Genomic DNA, 21,193 nt, shown 5'->3' with positions numbered 1-21,193 from the left:
GCCACGAGATCAGGGAGGGGGCAGGACGTACCCATAACCTCGCGATCAGGTCACTGGTCCCAGCACAGCTTCTGCTCTGCTGTCCCTGCTAAGGGCAATGGAATGCGAACACTCACCTATATTAGAGGGCGGGGGGGGTGGGGGGGTGGGTGTCCCAGGTCTGCCCCATCCCGAGGTGGGGAGCCATGCTGGCGAGCGTGTGCAGACCTGTGTGAGCTGAGCTCCCACGGTGCAGAGCTCCCAACCAAGTGGAGAGGATCAGGTGCAGCTGGCACGGTTTGGTTCAGTGCCTTGCTGGAAGGGGAATTTAAACCAGGGGTGAAGCAAGGCAGCCTGGATTTGTCTGTTTTCCTTACAGACAGCTGGTGCGCTGTCTCTTGCATTGTCGTCCTTTTTAAGGATGTTAATTTGGGGAGAAAAAAACCAACCCCCACCCCCAAACAAAATCCAACAAACTAATTTAGAAACCTGAAATAAGTGAGATTTACTGTGTATGTTTTACAAGTCCAGCATCTGCAAAAAATCCATGAATCTGAATGATGAAGGGTACTTGCAGTCCTTGTATTTATATCATACTTCTGAAACGCTTCCAGTGCTAATTACATTTTCTCTTGAAATGTATGAGTACCTTTAGAGTGAGGCGAGTAATATGTACCAAACTCCAGCTGATTTCTTTTTCTTCCTGGTAGTAGCTATAGGTGTAACTGATATACCAAGGCGATGTATGGCTTTGCTGGGTTTTCAGCTTTCTGTTAATTTTAATTAATTTCAGGGTGACTGCACAAAAATAAATGGTGTTTCTTCAAAATAATTGTGAATTGTCTTAGCGTGACGAAGTGTCGCTCTTCTGCTCTGCAGAGCAGACATGACATGGGACTTCTTGAGGCAGTTGTCCCACCAGGCCTTGGTGTGGTGTCTGAACCCTCCCATTTGTAATTTGTTCCCTTTATGATGGCAGCATCGAGGATGAAGTGATCCTGATTAATTCATCAGTTCCACAGTTTCTGTGGGAAGCTATTCTTTTCATTATGGGCAACGTCTTGACAGGAAATGAGTTTGCCGCTTTCTTTAGCAACGTGCACAAGGCTTATTTTTTTGCGTGGGGAGATTGTGTATGAAGCTAGTGAATGCAGCTTTGTCTAACAGTCACATTTTTATTAAGACATAAAATAATCACAGGAGTCCCACAACTATAAACACTACAAAATACAAATAGTAGTCTTTTAAATAAATAAACTTTTCATTGGTTTTACAAGACGATACTGCTTAAAGTACTTTTAATGTTCTGTAGCCTCAACTGAATTTTTCTCTCTTTTAATGAAGAATTGCCTCTGCCACGGTTTATGGCGCTGAAAAATGACAGTGAAGTACGTTACGGAACTCCAGCAGAACTCCATGGAGTTAAATTTCAGGTTCCACATGCAACTGTGGAAAAAAATTCCTACAAAAGAACAGATGAAGGGGACAAACAGGTAACAGGCTTGTCTCCTTCAGGCCAGTATGTTGTTATGCATCCTCCTTTTGGGTCCATTCCTGTAAATGATTACACTCACATGGGCTTACTCAGTTTTGCAGTACTAGACAGGAGATGAACTCCTGGCATGCAGATACTCCCCACTGGGGCTGTGCTCTGATTTTGATGCATCCCAGTTGCATCCCTGAAGGGAATTTCTTTATATGAGCTTGTATAAATCTGTCAGCCCTGTAATATTTGGTACAATTTCTTTCGGTGTTGTCCTCCTACACAGTCCAGCACTGTTTCTTGGAGAGGACTAGGAGAGAGGTGGCAAATAGAACAGGAAAGCAAGCGATTTCTCATGGCCGGAATGATCCTTAGTCACTACAGGAATATTCAGTTGGAGAAAAGGTGTTGAATCACAAGTCAGTATTTCTGGGTAGGGTAAGGCCACCAGTTTTTTGTTTTTTTCCATTCTAATCTTCCGCAGGAGTAGTCCAGAAGAGATCTGCTTTTCTTCCGTCCTCAGTGAAACATTGTCCCAGCATCCGTTGTTTTGAGTTGATGATTTAGTAAATCTGTCTGAGAGATTTGCATCACCTGTGTTTAGGAGAGTTGGGAGCACCTACCCAGATACAACCAGCTTCACAGCTCAGCCTTCATTTGCATTATTTTCCCCAGGCCTGACACCTTCTCCTCTGGTACTGTATCAGTCATGCTGTAAGTGCCTGGTGGCAGGTTCTTTATCTTCCCCTAACGCATGCACACGTGTATCATGTATCGCACCACGGTGCTGTCATGAGTAACCACATTCCCAGCCTGAGGTCAGCCAGCAGGAGTGAGCTGATGACAAGATACACAGGTGGAATTGCAGGATGGGGAAGGGCAGCATGTCTGCCTGTGTGTACTGACACTAAAGCGGAATGCTGCCCTCAAACCCCTGGCTCAGTCTAGGTTACCTGTGTTGTGCGGTATTTTCCTTTTCATTCAGTAAACTGTTTCGGGATCACATCCTCCTCTTAAACTATCTCTGTAAGTCAAGGCAAAGAGAAAGCTTTAGGTTACCCAGTAACACCTACAGATCCACAGAGTGCTTAAAATACTGATTCAGAGATTTATTTTAAAAGTTTTTTTTTAATAGGAAAAATGCTCTCCCACAAAATGCACTCACACTAAATGTGTTAAGTAAATTCATAGATACCCACTCACATTAAGCCTTCTACATATGCTTCTTCAGGCATCTTTGGAAGTAAAATATTTTACACTGTTCATTGTAAAGCTTTGCAATGGCGTTGCTATGCTTTACCCCTAGAAGGCTCTGTGCCAAATTCTGTCTTTTGTTTTTTTTAAGGAGCCTTTTCCTGGAAATAAAGGGCCTGAGGGAGCTGCAGTGTTTGCTGCCTCTTTACCTGTTGTGCTGTATTCGTTCGGATCACTGTGCAGGATTACTTGGTGTTTTTTTTGTCTCAGAGTTGCATTTTGTGTTTGTGTGTTTTTGAAATAGGAGCCCAAGTCTCCTCCAATGTCTCCTATCTGCTCACCTCCTGCTTCTCCATCTACTTACCAGAGAATACCCCCAAGTTATGGATATGGTAAATCAAGAAGTGGGCTGGAGCAGCAGCATGGAGGTAAGATAAAAATTGGGATATGCACATTATATTAAATTCTTTTATTTTTCCTTTCTCAGAAGCATCCATATTTCAAATGCAATTGGCAATCAGCCTAATGATTTTAAAACTTAATTAGACCTGTGTTTTAGAAAATGACTCAATCAACTTATTTTGATTGTTCAGGCCTATCTTCCTGTTTGCTTTCTGGTAAATTAGTTAGATTTGTATGTCACTGCTCACAGATAAATGCAAATACCTAATCTCTGACAAGACTATGTGCAGTATGTCCTAGTGGCAGGTGTTTGTGAGTGTTTTCAGAGTACGTGATGCTTTTGGTTTCATTAGAGGCAAAGAAAAGCCCGCTTCTGATTTCAGTAGCTGCTCTATTAATTTTCAGATCAGCAGTGAACCTTCCTTTGCAGGAAAGAATAATGATCTCTCTGGTTTTGTAACAGAGATGACAATGGGACATGAATATAAAAACAGTCCGACAATGTAACTTAAGCAAAACAGGCAAAAATAAGGCCCTGCATAGATGCTCTCACCTTGACATCTGTGGTATTAGAGTAGGTGGCAAAACATTCTAATTTTAGTAAGTGGGTAGTGGGGCAGAAACCTGTTTTATTAAGGCTTTACAAGCTCCTGTTAATAGTAAGGTGTCTGTGCTCTCCTAATTGCAACATCTGGTGACCAGGATGATGGCAATGGTAGGCGTTGGTATGTACCATCCCTCCATCATCCCTCCTGCTTTCAGCTAGTGTGTTTACAGTGAGTGAGGAGTGGACTGTGCTAGTCCTTTAGCTGTTGTCCTTGTTTACAAATGAGTGAAAAAACAGAGCTATTATGACATTTTGAAACAGTACAGCCATAATAAGAATGTGTTCAACACTGTAAAGTGGTCTCTGTGTGAAAATTGTGCCAGTACTGAGTCACGGGCATTCATTTGCTGGTTAGGTAAACTGCTGTTTGTTCAGCGATGGGATTTTTTTTTTTTTTCCCACCCCACCTTTGGCATAACTGATCAAAACAGTGATGGTTGACTTCTGAAAGAAATAACACTGGCAAAGTTGTCTTCTGCTACAACATGTGTTCTGCTCCAGTGAGGAAGACGTGTGGCAGATAGCCTACACCCTGGAGAGCCAGGCAGGAGGCATCCATCAGGAGCAGCTGACAGTGTTATCTGTCGTGCACTCTGCTGTTTTCTGGGACCCAGTCCCAGATCTGTCAATGTTATGGGGCAGGTATTTTGGGTGTTGTTTTTGTTTTGTGTGTTGGGTGGGGGGTTTTTTCCCCTCTGAATGTGGTTGCATACATAACTTCAGTGAAATTTCTCATGAAGTTAGCAGCTGTGCAGAGTAGAGGCAGCAGTGTCCGATCCAGCTGTTAACTTTTTCTAAAATGAGTTACTCAACTGCTTGAATTTTTAAGGTGTTAAAATCCTAGAGGTATAGAACACTATGGTTATTTTCTGGAAAGGGAATTTCTCCTATTTTCCAGGAAAGGATTTTCTCCTAATCTAATCCCACTGGTTATTCAGCTGAATGTGTTCTCAGCGGCTGAAGCGGGTAACGTTTTCTGGCCCATGCCGTACCGAGTGCCAGGCTAGGTGACCTACTGGTTCTCCCTGGCCTTTAGAATTAGGACCCTTCCAGTTTTCTGAAGAGGACTGGAAAGGTTAGGTCTGAAAGCCATTGTGTTAGTGTATGTGCAAGAGGTGCTGGTGACACGGTGCTGGGCTGGGTGGGCTGTTCTGTGCTGCCAGGCCGACCCTGAAACTGGGCATTGTGTCTTCAAGGGCAGTGCTTTGCACTGCAGCAGTGACTATGTACTGCTTTTCTTGATAGTTTTAGAAGATATTTGTTCCTAGCAAACACACAGCAGTGTGGCCTTGTACTTAAATCTCTCTAAGGGCGTTCGTGTTTTTTCCCCCTGAAATTGGAGGTTACTTGTACAGACATAAAAATAAATACTAATACAGGATTAGATCACTTAAGAAAGCAAGGGGGTTAGGAGTATAATTTTTAAGGTCTTCCTGAGCTCAAAATTTTTATGTTTCTTGGTCTCATTTTTTGTCAAAAGTCTTTTAAGTTCTGTCTTTGTAATGGTAAATTTGAAATCGCCTGGCAGCAGAAGTTCTCAGCTCTGTAAGGGTCTGCGAGTTGCCTTTTGTTTGCATGTTTGACCTATTTTTAAAACATTGTTTCTAAAGGTGCTGTTATGTCACTGCTAGCTATGTTTGCTGGAGTGGAACATAAGTGACTGACTTTAGCAGAAAAAGAAGTAATTGTTACTTTTCTTTACTAACTTTACTCCAAATAATGCAAAGTGGTGAGTCATATATTTTGAAAACTGGGGAAGGGGGAAGAAGAGTATATGGAAAGTTAGTGTTTTACTATTGGATAGATTGTCAAAGCATATTTTTTGCAGCTCAGTTGAATTATTTCTTCTTGTTTATAATGCATTCATGTGCTATATATGACTAAGTATATAAAATGTATAAACATATAAACAGGCTATATAAATATATATTTCAACATGATGAACAATGATTTCTGTTACCTAGTAATATATAACTGACAGTTTCTATCTACTGATATGACTATCAGTAATGTCTGAAGAATGATGTGAGAGACAAGTATGTGACTGAAATTTTGTTGCAGAAGACAAAATGGACATTGATACTGTGATACTAGGTTCACAAGCTAGATTCTTGACCCTTGTGGTATTTAATGATTTCCTTTAGCCTAGTAGAAACTCTTTGATTATCCTTCCATTTATATGCTTTATTTTAAATGCCTGTAGCTCCTTATGAAGTCAGACACTCAACTCACCAGCAAGATGGACCATCATCAGGGAATTATGGAGCCAAACCTGCACTGACCTGTTCAACTCCTAATCGGGTAACGCATTGCATGTTTTTCTTCGGTAGTACTACTAAGAAAATAATAGACATTAAAAAAAAGGGTGGGTGGGGAAGGAAGAAGAATTCTCACTTCAAAAATAGGGTTCTCCATGGTGTTTTTAGATTAGAGGCTGAAGCATGCATTTTTAGCGTATGTAAAAGAAAAAAAAAAGCTGATGGGAAGGAAATATTAAAACAAATAATACAATTAATTAAATTTCTCAATCTAATAGCATAGATAGCAAAACTAGACTGATAATCTTCAGTTTGAAAGTAAAAAAAATAAAATAAGTATTCAGGTTACCCTAGTAAAACATTTTTATTTTAAAATATATGAGGTTTCACAGGGATTCTTGCTTGATTTAGAATGCTGTCGATAACACATGTACAGAATTAGTGGCCTAATATTCTGTGTATTTTTTTTCACCCCAATTGGTTAAATTGCATCTCAAACAGAATGAATGAATTTCTGGGCATTTGTTTGCTTTTGTGTGATGGGTCCTATGTTTTCCTGCTGGTTTGCAAAAGCAGATCTTTCCTATGTTCCAGTATGCCTGCTGTGTATTTATTATGCAAACAAGTAGTTTGCCCTAAGGAAGGGCAAAGCTCTCCTAAGGGAGAGCTTTTGCTAAATAAGTAAGAATCGGAGACTCTACCTTTTCCTGAGTGCTTAGCAACCACACACATAACAAAATGCCACCTGAGCCTCAGGAAAACATCTACAGGTAGTGTCACATAATTTGTGCTAACTTGAAATGAAATGGGTTGCATTTATGCAGCACTTTGAAATGAACATCAATTTACAGCCTTATGATGTTACCTGTTCTGGGGATCTTTTGATGTATTTCAGAACCACTGTTTTGCATTTGATTCTTAGGAAGTGTAAAGTTATGTCAGAGAAAGGGTTTCAGAGCTGGCTGGAGCCTGGTTTGCTGTTCATTCTTGCTCTCTCTCTTTAAGAGTGCTGTCATCCAGGCCTAAATCTTGATTACTAAGTCATTCCAGTTTGACAAAAACACTAATTGTGCTGACACCGGCCCCCACCCCCCCCCCCCCCCCCCCCACCCCCCCCCCCACCTGTGGAACGTACAGACCTCCCTTAAACAAGTCCGTCAGAAAGCAAAGACATAAATTGATAAAATGTCCTTCTCTTCAAGAATACTCTTTTTCCCAAAGTAGGATTTTTACCTAAGCTGTAGGAAGTGACAGAAGGTTGAGAAGGTCTCCAGGGGTTTGTATGTCTCCCTGGCTTGGCATAGTGTGTGCTGTTACCTGGGTGAGCGGAGGGTCCAGAAGTGGTGTAACTCTGTAGTTAACAGCACCACTCCTAGACTAAGCATGTAGTTTCTTAGCAGTGCTGAATTTTCATGCACGGTACTGCATAAATACAGCTGTTGGTCCTTTGTTGGTTCCATCCCTTTCAGGTGTGCAGTATGCAGTTCAGGGTTGTAATGCATGACAGGCAAAACGAACCCCCAGAATGAATCCAGAGGTGATAAAATACGACTTGGACTTTCCTTTTCGCAGTCAGCAGTAGTAAGATTTCCTTTTAGCTTTGCTCCTGTAAAACTTCCTTTAATTGCCTGGGTGAAGGCACCTAGTACTAGCCTGAGCTTTAACAGATAAGTAGTGGGATGGTAATCAGTGTGGCCGTTACTGCTTCTTGTATTTTTAAAGTATGTGTCTGCTAATAGAAGAGAGTGAATCTGGTTTCTTGAGCTTGCCAGTGCCTTTCTGGGCCCCCGCTGCGGCTGGTGCCACTGTCCCTCTCTTCAGTCTCTTTCAGCAGAGCGGGAGCAGCAGGACAGCGGCACCCGCTACTCGGATGACCCTTGGAGAATAACAGAGGAGCAACGAGACTACTACATCAACCAGTTCAGGTCCCTGCAGCCTGACCTGAACTCCTTTATTTCAGGTAATTTTTACCAAACACCATGCATCTTGGGTAGAGGGACCAGGCTGAGGGTTCAGAAATGTTGAGTAGATAAACTAACTCATTTTTTCTCTCTGGAGTGAATTTATGAGAAAGAGTTGATTGTGATTTCATTTTAAAGGCAGAAAACTCAAAGAGCAAACCAATACTATGTCCGTTATGCTTTTTTCTATATTTTTTCTATATTTTCCTAAATACTCTGATTTTAGAAAAATAATTACATCTGAGGAAGAAGTGTTGGTGATTCAGTAAGACTTAAAATGGGTGCTGTGTATTTGACCAGCAGTATTTGTGGATCACACACCTGCAGTGTATATTGAGCTGAAAAAAACTTTAGGCGTTGTGTTTGCTTTCCCAGCAGAAATGTGGCAGTGTACATATGATGAAAGTGAAGCATTCAGTTAACTGTCCTCTGTGGTCAAGCCTGAGTGCTTATGGCTCTGAGACACTGAGATTCTGATCTTTAGGCGATTAAAAGCAAATCCTGGAGAGCACGCGCATGATCAAAGTATTATTAACAGCGTATTGAGGTTGCATTTCCATCCTGAATAGGAGAATCAGGCTGCTCATGGGAGGAGTCACTGCAGGTACACACAGTTGGGCTGGCATGGAAAACATCACAAATTTTAAACTGGGGTTGTTTCACTAAGCCCTGCTATATTACTGGGGCTCAGGAGGCTTGGATCCAGCCACTTTAAATGAATTGCCTGCTGCTGAAGGAAATTAGTGCTTCACCAGTTCTTTGCCTCAGTTAAGTCTCCTTTATATAATTTGCTTGAAAGAGAAAGTGGTTGTTCAACAACATTTTATTTCCTCATGGACTTATACATGTCTGTAACTGTGCATGCATATATATACACGTACACAGCCTCTCGGGTAGTTATGCATTTTCCTTTATGTTGAACAAGGTTCTCAGGCAGTCCTTGCATATCCAGAATTAATATTTATAAATGTTAAATTTGAGCTTCCACAACATCCTAAAATAATTAAGCTGTAGAAATCCTTGCTGCAGGCCGATACAGATGCTAGAGGTTTGTCCAGGTTAAGAAGTTATTTGAGAAATGTGTGACTGAAAAATCTGTTGGAAGTTACTGAACATTTAAGTGCTACCGTTGGGTTGAGAAAGTTCCTGAATCGCAGGTGGTCAGAAGTTGGGGGTACTCTGGAGTTACATTGTTATTACGTGGCTTTGTCATGGTCACATGCTCCTTCTTGGCATGTAGTGTTGGACAGGACATGCTGCACTAGGTGAGTCTTGGATCTGCCCCAGTGACAGTGGCAGGGGGTGAGTGTGGATGTCTGTAGCAGGAGAACAGCTACGTGCTATCTGAATCTCCAGGTTGGTGGGGGTTTTTTTGTGGGTTTTTTTTTTTTTTGTTTCTTCTTTTTTTTCCCATAAAATTTGAGTCACTGCAGGGAAACGTCATGGTTAAAGCAACATCTTGGGAGAGCAGCCAGATACATGGCTTCTGGGTGAAGCAGAGCCTATTGTGTCTGTTAATTCATCATTGGTGATGTACTCGTTATGCTGCTTAGAGTTACTAGTACTAAAGTGTGTTTTCCTTAATTTATTTTTCCCGTATGGAGGGAATGGGGAAATGGGATCTACAGCTCTGTCTGCTTTTGTCACTTACTCAGCAAAAGACAAATGGTCCAACAGCTATATCAGAATCCAGTTAATCTGAGCATCTCTTGGACGCAGAGTAACCAGCTGTTTCTGGCATGGCAGCCCTGGCCAAAGGTAAATAATTGGAGAATTTATTTCCAAAAGTTGATAAGGCACGGTTTCCCAACAGGTTCTGTGGCAAAGAATTTCTTCACAAAATCAAAGCTGCCCATCCCAGAGCTTTCTCACATCTGGTAAGTACTGTAATAGTGTTGGGGATGTGTATCCTGTTTTTTTAAAAGATGCTTAATTCAAGAGTTCTTGTTAAATTTTGAAAACTGTTTTCAATTATAATTATTGCTCTTACTGCCAGGATCACTTCCAGGCCTGAGCGGCAGGGTGCTCATTGATCTTCCTGACACACTTGTTTTCTGGAGAGACGTTCACCTACTCAGCAGGGCTGGGAAGGCTTGAACAGCGATATACTGAGAGCTTTCTTCAGTATGTTGTAAGCAGCGTTATTACTAGGTCAACGAACTGACATTTTTCATGAAATGACACAGAAGAGAAGCACCTCTGGAATGTTTTAGATGTGTCGTTGGTTATATGTTTTTGGCTGTGTTTTGTCAGAGGAGACCTAACTAATGCCTAATTTTTAGTAAGTACAACTACATAATTGATCAGTGCTTTTCTGATGAGCCAGTACACTTACTTTTAATGAGCTTATTTAGAAATGTTTATGGATGGAACTGTACGTGGTAAAATCTGACGAGGATTCTATTATATTTTCATAAATGATGTGGTGTTTTGTAATTCAGTGTCTTCCTTGCATCTCAGACAGGAAGAACAAAGAGTTTTTAAAATGTTTATCAGAAATGATGATAGAGATTTTACTTTATATATGCTTTCATGAAGAGAGATTAAAAGAAGAAGCTTGCAAGAGCCTAAACATCTGTCAGGGTCAAAGAATATGTCCGGAATCTTTTCAGAGTGGATTGTCAGTTGTGAAAATAAAAAAAAAAAACACCACCAAAAATGAAGAAGCATAGTGTTGGCGGAAGTGAATATTGGAATTGAAGATTACTTAAGAAGAATGGATTAACCCAATATGTTAACACATTTTATTTCTATTGATGATACAAGTTGTTCTCTGAGCAAAACTTGAAGTATTCCTTTCAGATAATTATAATTTTGTGATGATACAATTTATCAAGTTGTGTTGCTGTGTTAAATGCACGGGATGTTTCAGTCTTTGTCACTATAACCTCAAAAGCTTGAAAAATGCTCATTACTTTCAAAGAGTAGGAGGTTATATGTTCATTTGTTCTAGTCCGTGTGCTGGTGATAAAATACTACTCAATTCTTACAAAGAGTTAATTTATAAAATGGAATTTTTTAATTTCTGAGGTCCAAGTTTAGTGTTTGAGAAGCATCCTAGAATTAAAACAGCATTAGTGAAGTTACTAATAACATTGAAACTGGTCAAGAGCATTAATTTAGCTCTTTTCTTGAGATATTTGATGGGGCTATGTAACTGTTGCTGAAGTCCATTTTTAACTCTGTCTGCTTGAACTGGTTTAAGATCCTGCATGGACTGGCCAAAAGTGTTTCCAACCATCGGAAAGTTAATTTCCCCCTTGGAAGTATGGGATATGTATTTCATGTTGTAATACATGCATACCATTGTGGCGTATGGTATGATGTATTAACAAAAAGTGTACTTTATTAGAAAGAAAATGGAAAGTCAGTATTGGAAAAGCAGCTTACTACATCTTCCTCGAGACAAATGTACAAGTTAGGATTGAGTGCAAGTGAGAGGTGCTTGTCTTGTGTTAAAATATCCCTTACCACAGTTGCATTTCTGTCTCCTCCGTGATGGCACACCTATGTTTCCCTGAGGTAATGGCTTGGAAAACACGTGCCTGTTGTACTTGCAGGGAGCTGAGTGATGTGGATTGTGACGGGGCGCTGACACTCGCGGAGTTTTGTGCTGCTTTCCACCTTGTGGTTGCGAGGAAGAATGGTTACCAGCTGCCTGAGACACTGCCAGAGACACTGCTGCCCGAGTACCTTCAGACAGGTAATGTCCCTGCGGCCGGTCGTGTTCCTGTAGCCACCACAGGAACCCAGCGTGGGTGTAAGAACGGTTTCATTTCTCCATCCTGCAGGTAGGATGGGGTTCTACACTGTGTAATGGCTCTCCAGTTGCTTTTTAATGTCCGCATTTTTAATTGTGCTTACGAGGCAATTGCTGAAGAAGGAATGTAGAAAAGCACAAAATAGCGATGCAAAGTGGAAGGGTTACCTGCCTCAATGTCTGCCTCTGCTCTAGTGTGCTTCAGGTGTCGCCATAGCTAAAGCGGTAGACAATTACCTGTAGCAAAGATAATCCAACAAGATTTGCATGGCTTTCAACAATTTTGATGATTTTTTTCCCCTCAAATATCTGTCTCTTGAAGATGTGTTGAAAATACTACTGGCCTGCTTTAGAACTTACTATGGTTATATATTTGTTTCAAAGGTTAAATTTTTTGTAATTAATTTTGTGTAATCCACAGATTCTTCTGTAAGTAATTTGCAGTAATCGTAGGGGGATTACAACAGTTTGTGTAGCACAAGGGTGAATTAATACAAAATATAACATACCTCAGTAACAATGTGCAGTGAGCGACCCGCCTTTTCATTTGTCCTCTTCAATTATGTCTCTCTTAATTATAAATGAACACTGAAAAATATACTGTTCCATCTAAAAAATGTGCATGACTTTCTAGGGCAAGAAGGATTAATCACAGATGATAATTACAGTGCTAAGGGATAATATTTAAGACCTAATAAAATCTCCATTAAATTTGATGACACTGAATATATTAAGAGACAGGAAAAGAGCAAATCAAGCTGCAGTTAGGAAAATTAAATGTTCACCCTGTAGGATGGTGATGACTCTGATGGAGTCATGTTCCTTATAATCCACTGTCTTCATATCCAAAGCGAAAAGCTACTGTAAAACCTGCGCTTCCAAGTCTTTATCACTTCTAGTCTCTCTAATTACTTCCCTTGTCATAATTACAACTACCCTTTTCCCTCCAGGACCACCACTTTTTTTTGCTACTCTCAGTCCTGTTCTCATGATAAATTAGCTTGTAAGCTCCTCCATGCAGGTTCTTGTTGGTTTATCATCACGTTAAGCCTTTTTGGGTAAAATGGCAATGGAAATAACTATCTAGTAGTAGGGAATCATTGTGTCAACGGGAGGAAGAGCACGCTAAGCTGTAGTTGTTCCCTGGTAGTCCTTTGTTTCCCTGACTTGTCCCTTTCAGCACTAGGGTCTGTACCATTTTCATAGATTATTATTGCTTCATGGTGTTGCACGCAACCAAGCATTTCAAGCTGATCTATGTGCAGAAGGTGAAAGGACTAATTGTTCATTATGGGCATTCTAAATACTTCGGCTAATATGGTAATTCTGATTAGCTTGAGGGTCTGAAAATGTCTCCTGCTCATTCTGCCACCTAGTCAGGATTCAGAAATCTTTTGAAAGACTTGCATGAATAAAAGGCAGAACATCTCATTGTAACACTGTGAATCACAAGAAAGCATAGAGCCCTGATTGTATCAACTTCTGAAACAAGCATTGATAAGTAAGCAAGTGCCTCATACATTTACCTAAAATGGCAAAAGAAATTTTCAAGAGAAACTTCTTGTTTTCATGTTTTCATAATTTGATTTCTGTGCAACTTAGATTATTTTTTTTTTTTTGGGGGGGGGGAGGGTGGGGGTGAGATTGTTAGTAACCTGGTGAAGAATACTGGAAACTGGTTTTCATTGGGTTGTTATATTAGTTTCAGAATGAGGCAGAATCTGGTTCAAGTGAAATATTTGCATTTGATAAGAGTGTTAAAGCTTCAAATAAAGTGACTTGGAGCATAAGACAGACCATTTAAGAATGAATTAACTTTGCTGGTTTTATGGCTTTTTCTGTAAACTACAAGTGCAGGTTCAAATCCTGTCCTGGCACAGCTCCATTGACAGTTTGACCCACCACCTTCTCTTCTGAAAGTTATTATTAAAACTGATTTACAGAATCTGTAAAGCTATTTGCCCTGTATGTAACCCACTGTATTGTAAATTAAGACAGATTTGCCACAGCTTAATTTATACAGATAAACTAGATGCTAGCCAGAAACTAGGAATTTGATGTGAAAGCTGTTGTTCTGGCCTTTCAATATATGGATCTTCAAGAAAAGCTGTTTTCCAGCTATTAAGACAGATTTATCTCGGAGGAACTAATGCCAGAGTTGTATCAGCAGAAGGACCTTAGCTTGTGGAGTAGAAATGAGGTTCTTGTGAATATTCTGTGAGAAGTTAGAGCTGAATTTTTTTTTCCTTTCCTTGCTGCCCCATCCCCCTGCTGCTGCTACCCCCCACACCCCCCATCCCCAGCTCTCAATGCTGTTTAACTACAGATGGTATATACTGTAGCATCTACTGTGCTTGTTCAGTGTCCTGGCTTTTTTCTGCCTTTCAATTTCAGTGTATAATGGTAGATTCTACTATACTTTTAGTATTCAAAATGCCAAAAATTGGAGTTGAAGGTTTGGTAAGTACCTTCAACCTTCCTAAGACGGTAAGATATAAGCTATAAGGCCAACTAAGTTCATACTGGACTGTGGGGAGTAAAAATGCAGATAAATGGTGGTTGGTTGGCAGTTAATGTTTACTAAGAATAACTTCTCCCAAATTTCACAATTATTTCTACAACAAAAATTAAACATAGTATCCTTTTCATGACATTGACTTATTCAGCATACGAGATTGAAAGATTTTTGTTGTGATGTTTGTCATCCATGGCTTACAGATCAGTCCTGATAGGTCGAAGTGAAGAACAAAGTGATGCTGGAACAGGTTTTTAAGAATTACTTATTAATCATAAGACTTTGCATGTGTCTTTTTTTGTTTTGGGTTTTTTCCCCTTTCTCTCTTTCCCCTACAGCTTCTTTGAAGCCCATGCATGACTGCACACTGTTTGATTCATATTCTGAGCCATTGCCAGGTGGTCAGCAGACTCGGGACTTCAATCGGACGGAGGTGAGAAGGTGTAAGCGGGGAGGGCAGTCACCTTGCAGGGTGCAGAGGAACAGGGCAGCTTCACAGTGACTGTGGGATGTGCAGCAGCAGAACTGCGAGTCTCTGAGAGGACATTATGAGTCTCTAAGCTTCCTGTTAAGCCATCTCAGACCCCTCTCTCAGCAGTTTCTTCGGTGTGTGGAAAGGGCTGACAGGCTTCTCAAAAGATATTCCCACATAACAGAGCTCACAGTAGTCATCGAGGGACTCGAGCCTTGTGCGATGTTGGGAGTCCACAGAGAAATGCATCTTACCTGTTCATGTCCTGCAGGGCTGTGCGTGACCCTCTGGCACTGGGAGCCAGGGATGAGGGCAGAGCCCGGGCTGCAGGAGGGGCACTGTGGGACAAGGACAGCGCTCGGGTGAAAAACCTCCTGAATCTGAATTGGTTGAAAATGTGAGGCTTCAGGCGCAGACTTTGTTCTGGTCAGGCACTCCTGATCACATAGTTCTTGAGTGTTGCTTCCATTTACAGTGCTCCATTTCCACACTCACTCCCCAGTTTTGATGATGAGAAGAAAAATGTCTTGGCTTGTCCTGATTCCTTGTACTTCGCTTCTTTGCAGGCTGAAACCATCCTATTTTTTTACAGTATGGACATTCATAGTTCTGTTCTAAATGATTTCAGTCTCCCTTTTAATATCCATCATTTTCATAGTGAAGGAACTACTATATAAGGGTCTACGTAGTAATTGTAAGGAGTGGGGAAGAGTAAGGGAAGAATGGAGATCCCTTGTAGCAATATCACAACAGATACCAGCCTTCTAATGGAAGACTGTTGCAAGCAAAACTAAATTAAGAGTTCATCACTGAGGTTAAAAACTTAAATTTTAAAGTTGCTGTCAAGCTGAGCTAACCACAGCCACTGATTTGTGCCTGGATGTTGCAGCTGTGAATATATATATACACTGTGGTATTTAAGGGTTTAGTATCCAAGGTAATGAATCAAATGGCAGGCTACCTGTAAGAACAGGCCCTTCTGACACTGCTTCAAAGTTGAAAGGTAATGGTGTGTCATGGCAGCTCAGCAAGGCTCTTCTCCAGTTATTTCCTCCCTATGCCTTGCTCTGGGGAGCTGCTGGGTCAGAACCCAGCTGTTCCCTCCTCAAATTCAGCTTGGTCGTGGTACCACCAGACTCTTCTAAGCTGCAATGTTCAATTTGGGCAATGTTGGAGCCAGTGCTTTGAGTATCCAGTTTATCTCAAACATATGAAGTCTTCCTGGGTAGTACAGCAGCTTGGCTAAAGTGCAGCAGTCATGCTGGATTTTGAAGCCAGTGCTGCTATTCTGGTAGTGTGGGCTGCTGGTACATTGACAGTGTAGGCAGCTCCTTTACCATGGTAGAACAGCCTTGTCCCTTGCATGTGACCTTATTTTGGGAGGGTGGTTTGCAGGGGGCCACGAAATTGTACCACGGGCCACACGGCGCTAGCACTTACACACTGTGCAGTTGTGTGGCAAAGCTCAACAGTTCCTTGAGTGTGCTTCGTTAGCATATACGAGTATTGGTTTACAATTTAAACAAGCATAAGAAGCAAAATTCAAGGTGATTTGCATTGAAAACTCATTTGCTGATCTCAGCGTGTGTGTATGTATATACATAACTCCATTTCCAGACTGCAGTAAATCAACTGAGTGTTTGAGTTACCTCACTGTGTCAGTGTAAGATACTTGCTTTTTAGAGAGAATTACTTGTCTTCTGCTTAAAAACTTTCATATCCCTGTTCAGATTTTTTTTGTCGGTAAGCAAAACCCCTGAGTAGCAACTTCTCTTTCTCACTTGCATAGTTTCATGTGCATATACAGAAACACATACATAGATACATATACAATACATTATATTAAATATAAATATTTATATAATTATATATCTTTTATACACATAATTAAAAAGCTTCAGTTTATGTAGCTTCTTGACTTCAGGATCTACTTCAGTATCCCTGTGGCCTAGGGAGTCCTCATTTTTGTTAGGGTACTGGCTTCACAAGTGATTACTCAGAGGTGCAGAGTGGTCTTTGATTATTGCAGAGTTGTGAGGAAGTTTGCTCTGAAGTAGCACAGTCTTTGGGACTGTGGGTTAGAGTGTATATTTCAGAAAGCTCTGAAAGCAAGATTTCTAAGTCATCTTGTGTTTCTTAGAAATAAAACGTCATTTTATTTACCTAACCAGTACAATTTTATAATCTAACTGTCTGGTTTTTAGGCTCTTCTTGTTTGTGGTCCTTGAATGTATGTGCAGAGTAAGGATAAATCTAGGAGGTGATTTCCTAAGCAATTAAATTCTGTGGGTTTTTTTTTTTTCTTTTTAGATTTTTCTGCTGTGGTGGATATGATAATAGTAGGAATATTATAATAATAATTAAATAACTATAGTAGGTATACAGCATGAAATGTAAAAACCAAATCCCCCATTTTAAGTTTAATTTGAATGTCAGCAGTTAAGTTTTCAGACCTCCTTTGCCTTATCTCTACGCTCTCCTCTTGAGATGTTCTCACCATAACTGCCAATAACCTGGAGGTTATTGTGCTGCCTTTGTAGTCGGATAATGTTCTTGGGGAAACAGCTGGATCTTCTGCTCCATTCCTAGGCTCTGCAAGGTGGCAGAACGTTCTGCAGAATCAGGGTTTTTTATGGCTAGCTTGAAAACAAAGAAGAATCTGTAGCATGATTGCCTGCTGGCTAAGCACAGATATTATTTCCTGACTATATCACAATAATTTGACTGGGTTTGCTCCATTTCTTCACTGGGTCCTAGACATGCAGGGCAAAGCTCTTGGTTTATTTCAAGGCCTTGTTATTTTGATTCTTTGTTATCCAAGATTAAAGGACTATAAAATTTCTTCTCGAAACTGATTTGGGAATGATTTTGACTTGACTTTTTTGTTTGTTCAACTGGTGCTTTTATGTTCGGAATTAATACACTGAATGAGTATCATTTGAAAGGTCAGTAATTAATCTCCCATTCTTCTGCCTCTGTGGGAAGTGCAGTAACTCACTGTTGCAATTTAATTTGTAGCTTGGCTACTTGAGGAAATGTAGTTTAGATACTTGCTCGCTACACTAAAAATACTGTATTATCAATGCAATCAGTTACGCATTATCTCCATGTCTTCGTTGCTTTCCACCTATCATCCATTCTGGCTGTTTAATTTCATTGCAGAAGACCATTTTTACTGTGACTGACTGCTGAACTACAGTACTGCAGTATAATGGAAACAGTTCTTGATTGCATCCCTAAAGAAAATAATGGCAAGAGACAGGTCACCGGAATGCTAGGCTTTGGTGAACTTGCAAAACACATAAGGACTGTTCATGTTGTGCTCAAATGACAAGGATGACTGCTTTTTGTTAACCGAGGATATTTTGTCTTTCCTTTTGTTTTCCTCAAGTTTGTCACCTGTGCTGGTTCTGGTCTCCCCCTCCACACACACACTTCCTTAGGCTTTTTTCCACAAGGTTTCTCATTGCCAAAAGCGAAAAGATAAAATACAAGATTTCACACAAGATTTTGCACTAAATGTGTAATATGACTGGCTGGGTTGCTCTAAACTCCCGCAGAAATGTCATGCTCACAGCTCATTGAAATCGATAAGAGTCATTCCATTGATTCAGGCATGCACTGAATTAGATCTTTAGTCTGATGCTCTACTTCGGAGTGTCACGTAGGGCTGCTCATGAGTGTGAAGTATTTTGTTCACACGTTTTTAGAGTCCTCAAGCCATGCTTTTGCTGTGGTGCTTCCCCAGAAGCATTAGGGATCCCTTGGGCATCTGCATAAAACAGATCTTGCAGACCTTTACTCTAGGCTTGGTGTTCTTGAATTACTGACTTGAGATAATTTTTTTAAGTATTTACAGAATCTTTTTTTCTCAATTGATAATTTTATTTTTAGGCCCAATGTATTTCAGGCCATTTTTCAGTCCAACCTCTTCTATGCTCACTGGGAAGAAAACAGTATCACTTAATATTTAGAGAAATTTGGGGTTTCTGACATTTGCTTTATTGTTCTTTTGGTTGGACAGTGTATCCTTGTTCTTGCAGATAATGGAGGTAGAACTTGTTCCTGGTTCCTTCTTTTGAGCTACATAGCAGAAGCTGCAAGAACAATAAATGTCTGTTAAGTCACTGCTGAAATAAAGGAAAGTTAAGGAGTAAGATTAGGGAGACGTTCCCTGTTTTCCTATCAGAGGCCTGAATAGGCCTCCAACAGACAGGCTAATAAAGTTTGTTTTTCACATCTCAATGACTACATGTTGAAAGGAAAGAGTCATTCAAGGAGCAGCCACCTCAGCAGGAAGACTTTAAATGCAGAACTACTGGGCTCTGCTGCACAACTGGAGTTTTGGCTAGAGAGATTGTTCGGAGAATGGATGTTGTGAAGGGGCTGGAGAAGGTTTCCTCAATCCAAACGCAGGTGTTAGAAAGAGAAGAGAGCATACAGAATGACATGGCACTATTCTGAGAAGTCTCTCCTTGCATATAGTTCTTAGCTCCTTGTGATTTACTGTTAAGCTGCTTCTTTTAACTAATTTCACGTGTGGAACTGCTGTACCTTGAAAAGCAGAGTTAGATCATCTTTCTGTAGGTCCTCTATGCTTCTTTATCTGACAAAACAAATTGCAGTGCAAGAGGGAATATCACCTTTATTTGTGTTGATATGTGTTCTTAAATATTTGACTGTGGAAATGTGTGAGCTGTACCGATCAGTATAATAAATGAATCCTCTTTCTTCAAGAAAACATCAGCTGAAGATGTACCTGATAACTCTGCCCTGTTACAAGATGGAAAGAAAGATGACAAACAAGGTATTGAAATAATTAACTTTCCCCTTGCCTAATTATGGGTTAAAATCTGTGTGGTTTTAATAATCCTATATATTTGATGACAGAAGCAATGGTGTATTTAATTTCTAAGCTGGGTATGTGTTGCTCTAAGTTTATAGACAATTCATTGACAGCAGCTGAGTTGAAGACAAGTAAGTGGATAGGTTTCCTTCAAAATTAGTTTTATCATATGTGAATGATATGAAATCCATTTTCTAAAATACATCTAGTCCTGAGGCAATTAATATTGCACTTATTTTAAATAAAGCTGTAATTATTGTTATCAGGAATTTTGTAAGAGTAAAGACTATATTGTGCCAAATTTTGGATTTCCCTTCTTGCAGGAAATAGCAACACTTCAAAATTGGCTTTCTTGAAAAACAAGAATTCCCTACATTTTCTTGCAAAACAAAAGTTTTGGACAAACTGGATTGAAAATACTTGATCCATTTATTTAACTTGAAATCCATCAGCAACAAGTCGTGTGAAATTGAAGTGATCTTTCTCTTTTTCCATTCAGTAACTTCTAGAGCTTCCAGAATAGGCACTGGTTCATCACACAGTCATTCATTCTCTTGGTTGTGGAAACAAAACAGTTGTGGGTATTTTGTTGCCTGATTCTCAGAGCTGTGGATTATACATTAATTAAAAAAAAAAAATGACCTCCCAGCTGGCCACATGTTACAGTTGCATCAGAGCTGTGAGACCAGGTAGTCCATGTTCCTGAATCACCTTCCACAGGCAGGTGTGACTGTGTTTGGCAGTTTGCCGGTGACCCTGATTCAAAGAAAGGTTGTCAGAGGTGATGGGTGTTTCTAAAACATTTTGATGACTCGATGTATTCCAAGAAATTAATGTTTTGTTGACAAGATTTTTTTTATTGTAAAATTCATAATGAACCAAAGCAGGACTTGAACCTTGAAGGTTATTGCTTTGAAATGTCTAGGAAAGATTTACCTTTTACTAAGAGATTTTTTTTTTTTCGTACCTGTTTAGATGAAGAACTTGTGCTTTGTTTTTTGTAGCTGACAGTAAGTCAGATGGGAGCCTGCTTTGGTACATACAGTCCTTCAGGGCAGAATATTTGCTGTATTTATGACATAAATTCCTGTCTTTTCAGTTCAAAAAACGAATGCTCTTGTTCTACCATTTATTGCTGTTCTGACAAATATAAGAGTGGATTGCTCTTCGGACTGAAATCTCCCCAGAAGCCAAGAACCTGTAGTTCAGGACTACAGAAGCAAATTTTTCTGCATTTTCAAAACTATACAAGTAAATCTGTCAGATTGTAATGCAGTTAAATGTGGAACATAATGTAAATAGAACTGGATCACGAGAACCAGACCTTTCCCACACTTTATTTGATAAAGGCAGATGGAGATAAGAGACTTCATTCCAAGCCATCATTTATAATACTGTATATTACAGTATATGAAAATATGCTGTAGTGCATTAAGAACACCTTAAGAAAGTAATTAATAAAGGATGCATGTAGGCATCGGTGGAAGTGGAATAAGCCCAAAAACTGGAATTTCCTAAATGTTAATCCCTGCTCTGTCGGTGCCATATGACGTTCCCTGGGGCAGGCTGGTGAGTTCTGAGTTGACAGAAGCAGCCAGTGTCTCATGTGTCCTGGCTTTCCAGATTTGTAACTTGGGAGAGATGAGTCCCAGCTCTGCCAAGTGTCGCCAGCTGCTGTCTGTGTGGGAGTGCTACATCTCTGAAGTAGAAGTCATC

At 40.2% G+C, this 21,193-nt stretch overlaps 1 protein-coding gene across 5 annotated transcripts in view; it reads left to right on the top strand.

Annotated features, from left to right (window-relative positions):
- The window catches only part of REPS2 (RALBP1 associated Eps domain containing 2), a 103,595-nt gene that overhangs the window by 37,197 nt on the left and 45,205 nt on the right, over positions 1-21,193 (top strand). For 4 of the 5 annotated variants that reach the window (XM_037377281.1, XM_037377282.1, XM_037377280.1 and 1 more), the window contains exons 3-10: positions 1,324-1,472; positions 2,961-3,084; positions 5,869-5,966; positions 7,745-7,883; positions 9,698-9,761; positions 11,445-11,587; positions 14,498-14,592; positions 19,369-19,438. In XM_037377281.1, coding sequence (XP_037233178.1) covers positions 1,324-1,472; positions 2,961-3,084; positions 5,869-5,966; positions 7,745-7,883; positions 9,698-9,761; positions 11,445-11,587; positions 14,498-14,592; positions 19,369-19,438 — 882 coding nt within the window. The remainder of the gene's footprint in view (positions 1-1,323; positions 1,473-2,960; positions 3,085-5,868; positions 5,967-7,744; positions 7,884-9,697; positions 9,762-11,444; positions 11,588-14,497; positions 14,593-19,368; positions 19,439-21,193) is intronic. The other variant, XM_037377283.1, reaches the window with a different exon arrangement.

Source organism: Falco rusticolus, chromosome 2 (genome assembly GCF_015220075.1).
Source record: "Falco rusticolus isolate bFalRus1 chromosome 2, bFalRus1.pri, whole genome shotgun sequence".
Lineage (NCBI taxonomy): Eukaryota > Metazoa > Chordata > Aves > Falconiformes > Falconidae > Falco > Falco rusticolus.
The sequence above is the reverse complement of the archived record's forward strand: the minus strand, read 5'-3'. Positions and strand labels throughout refer to the sequence as shown.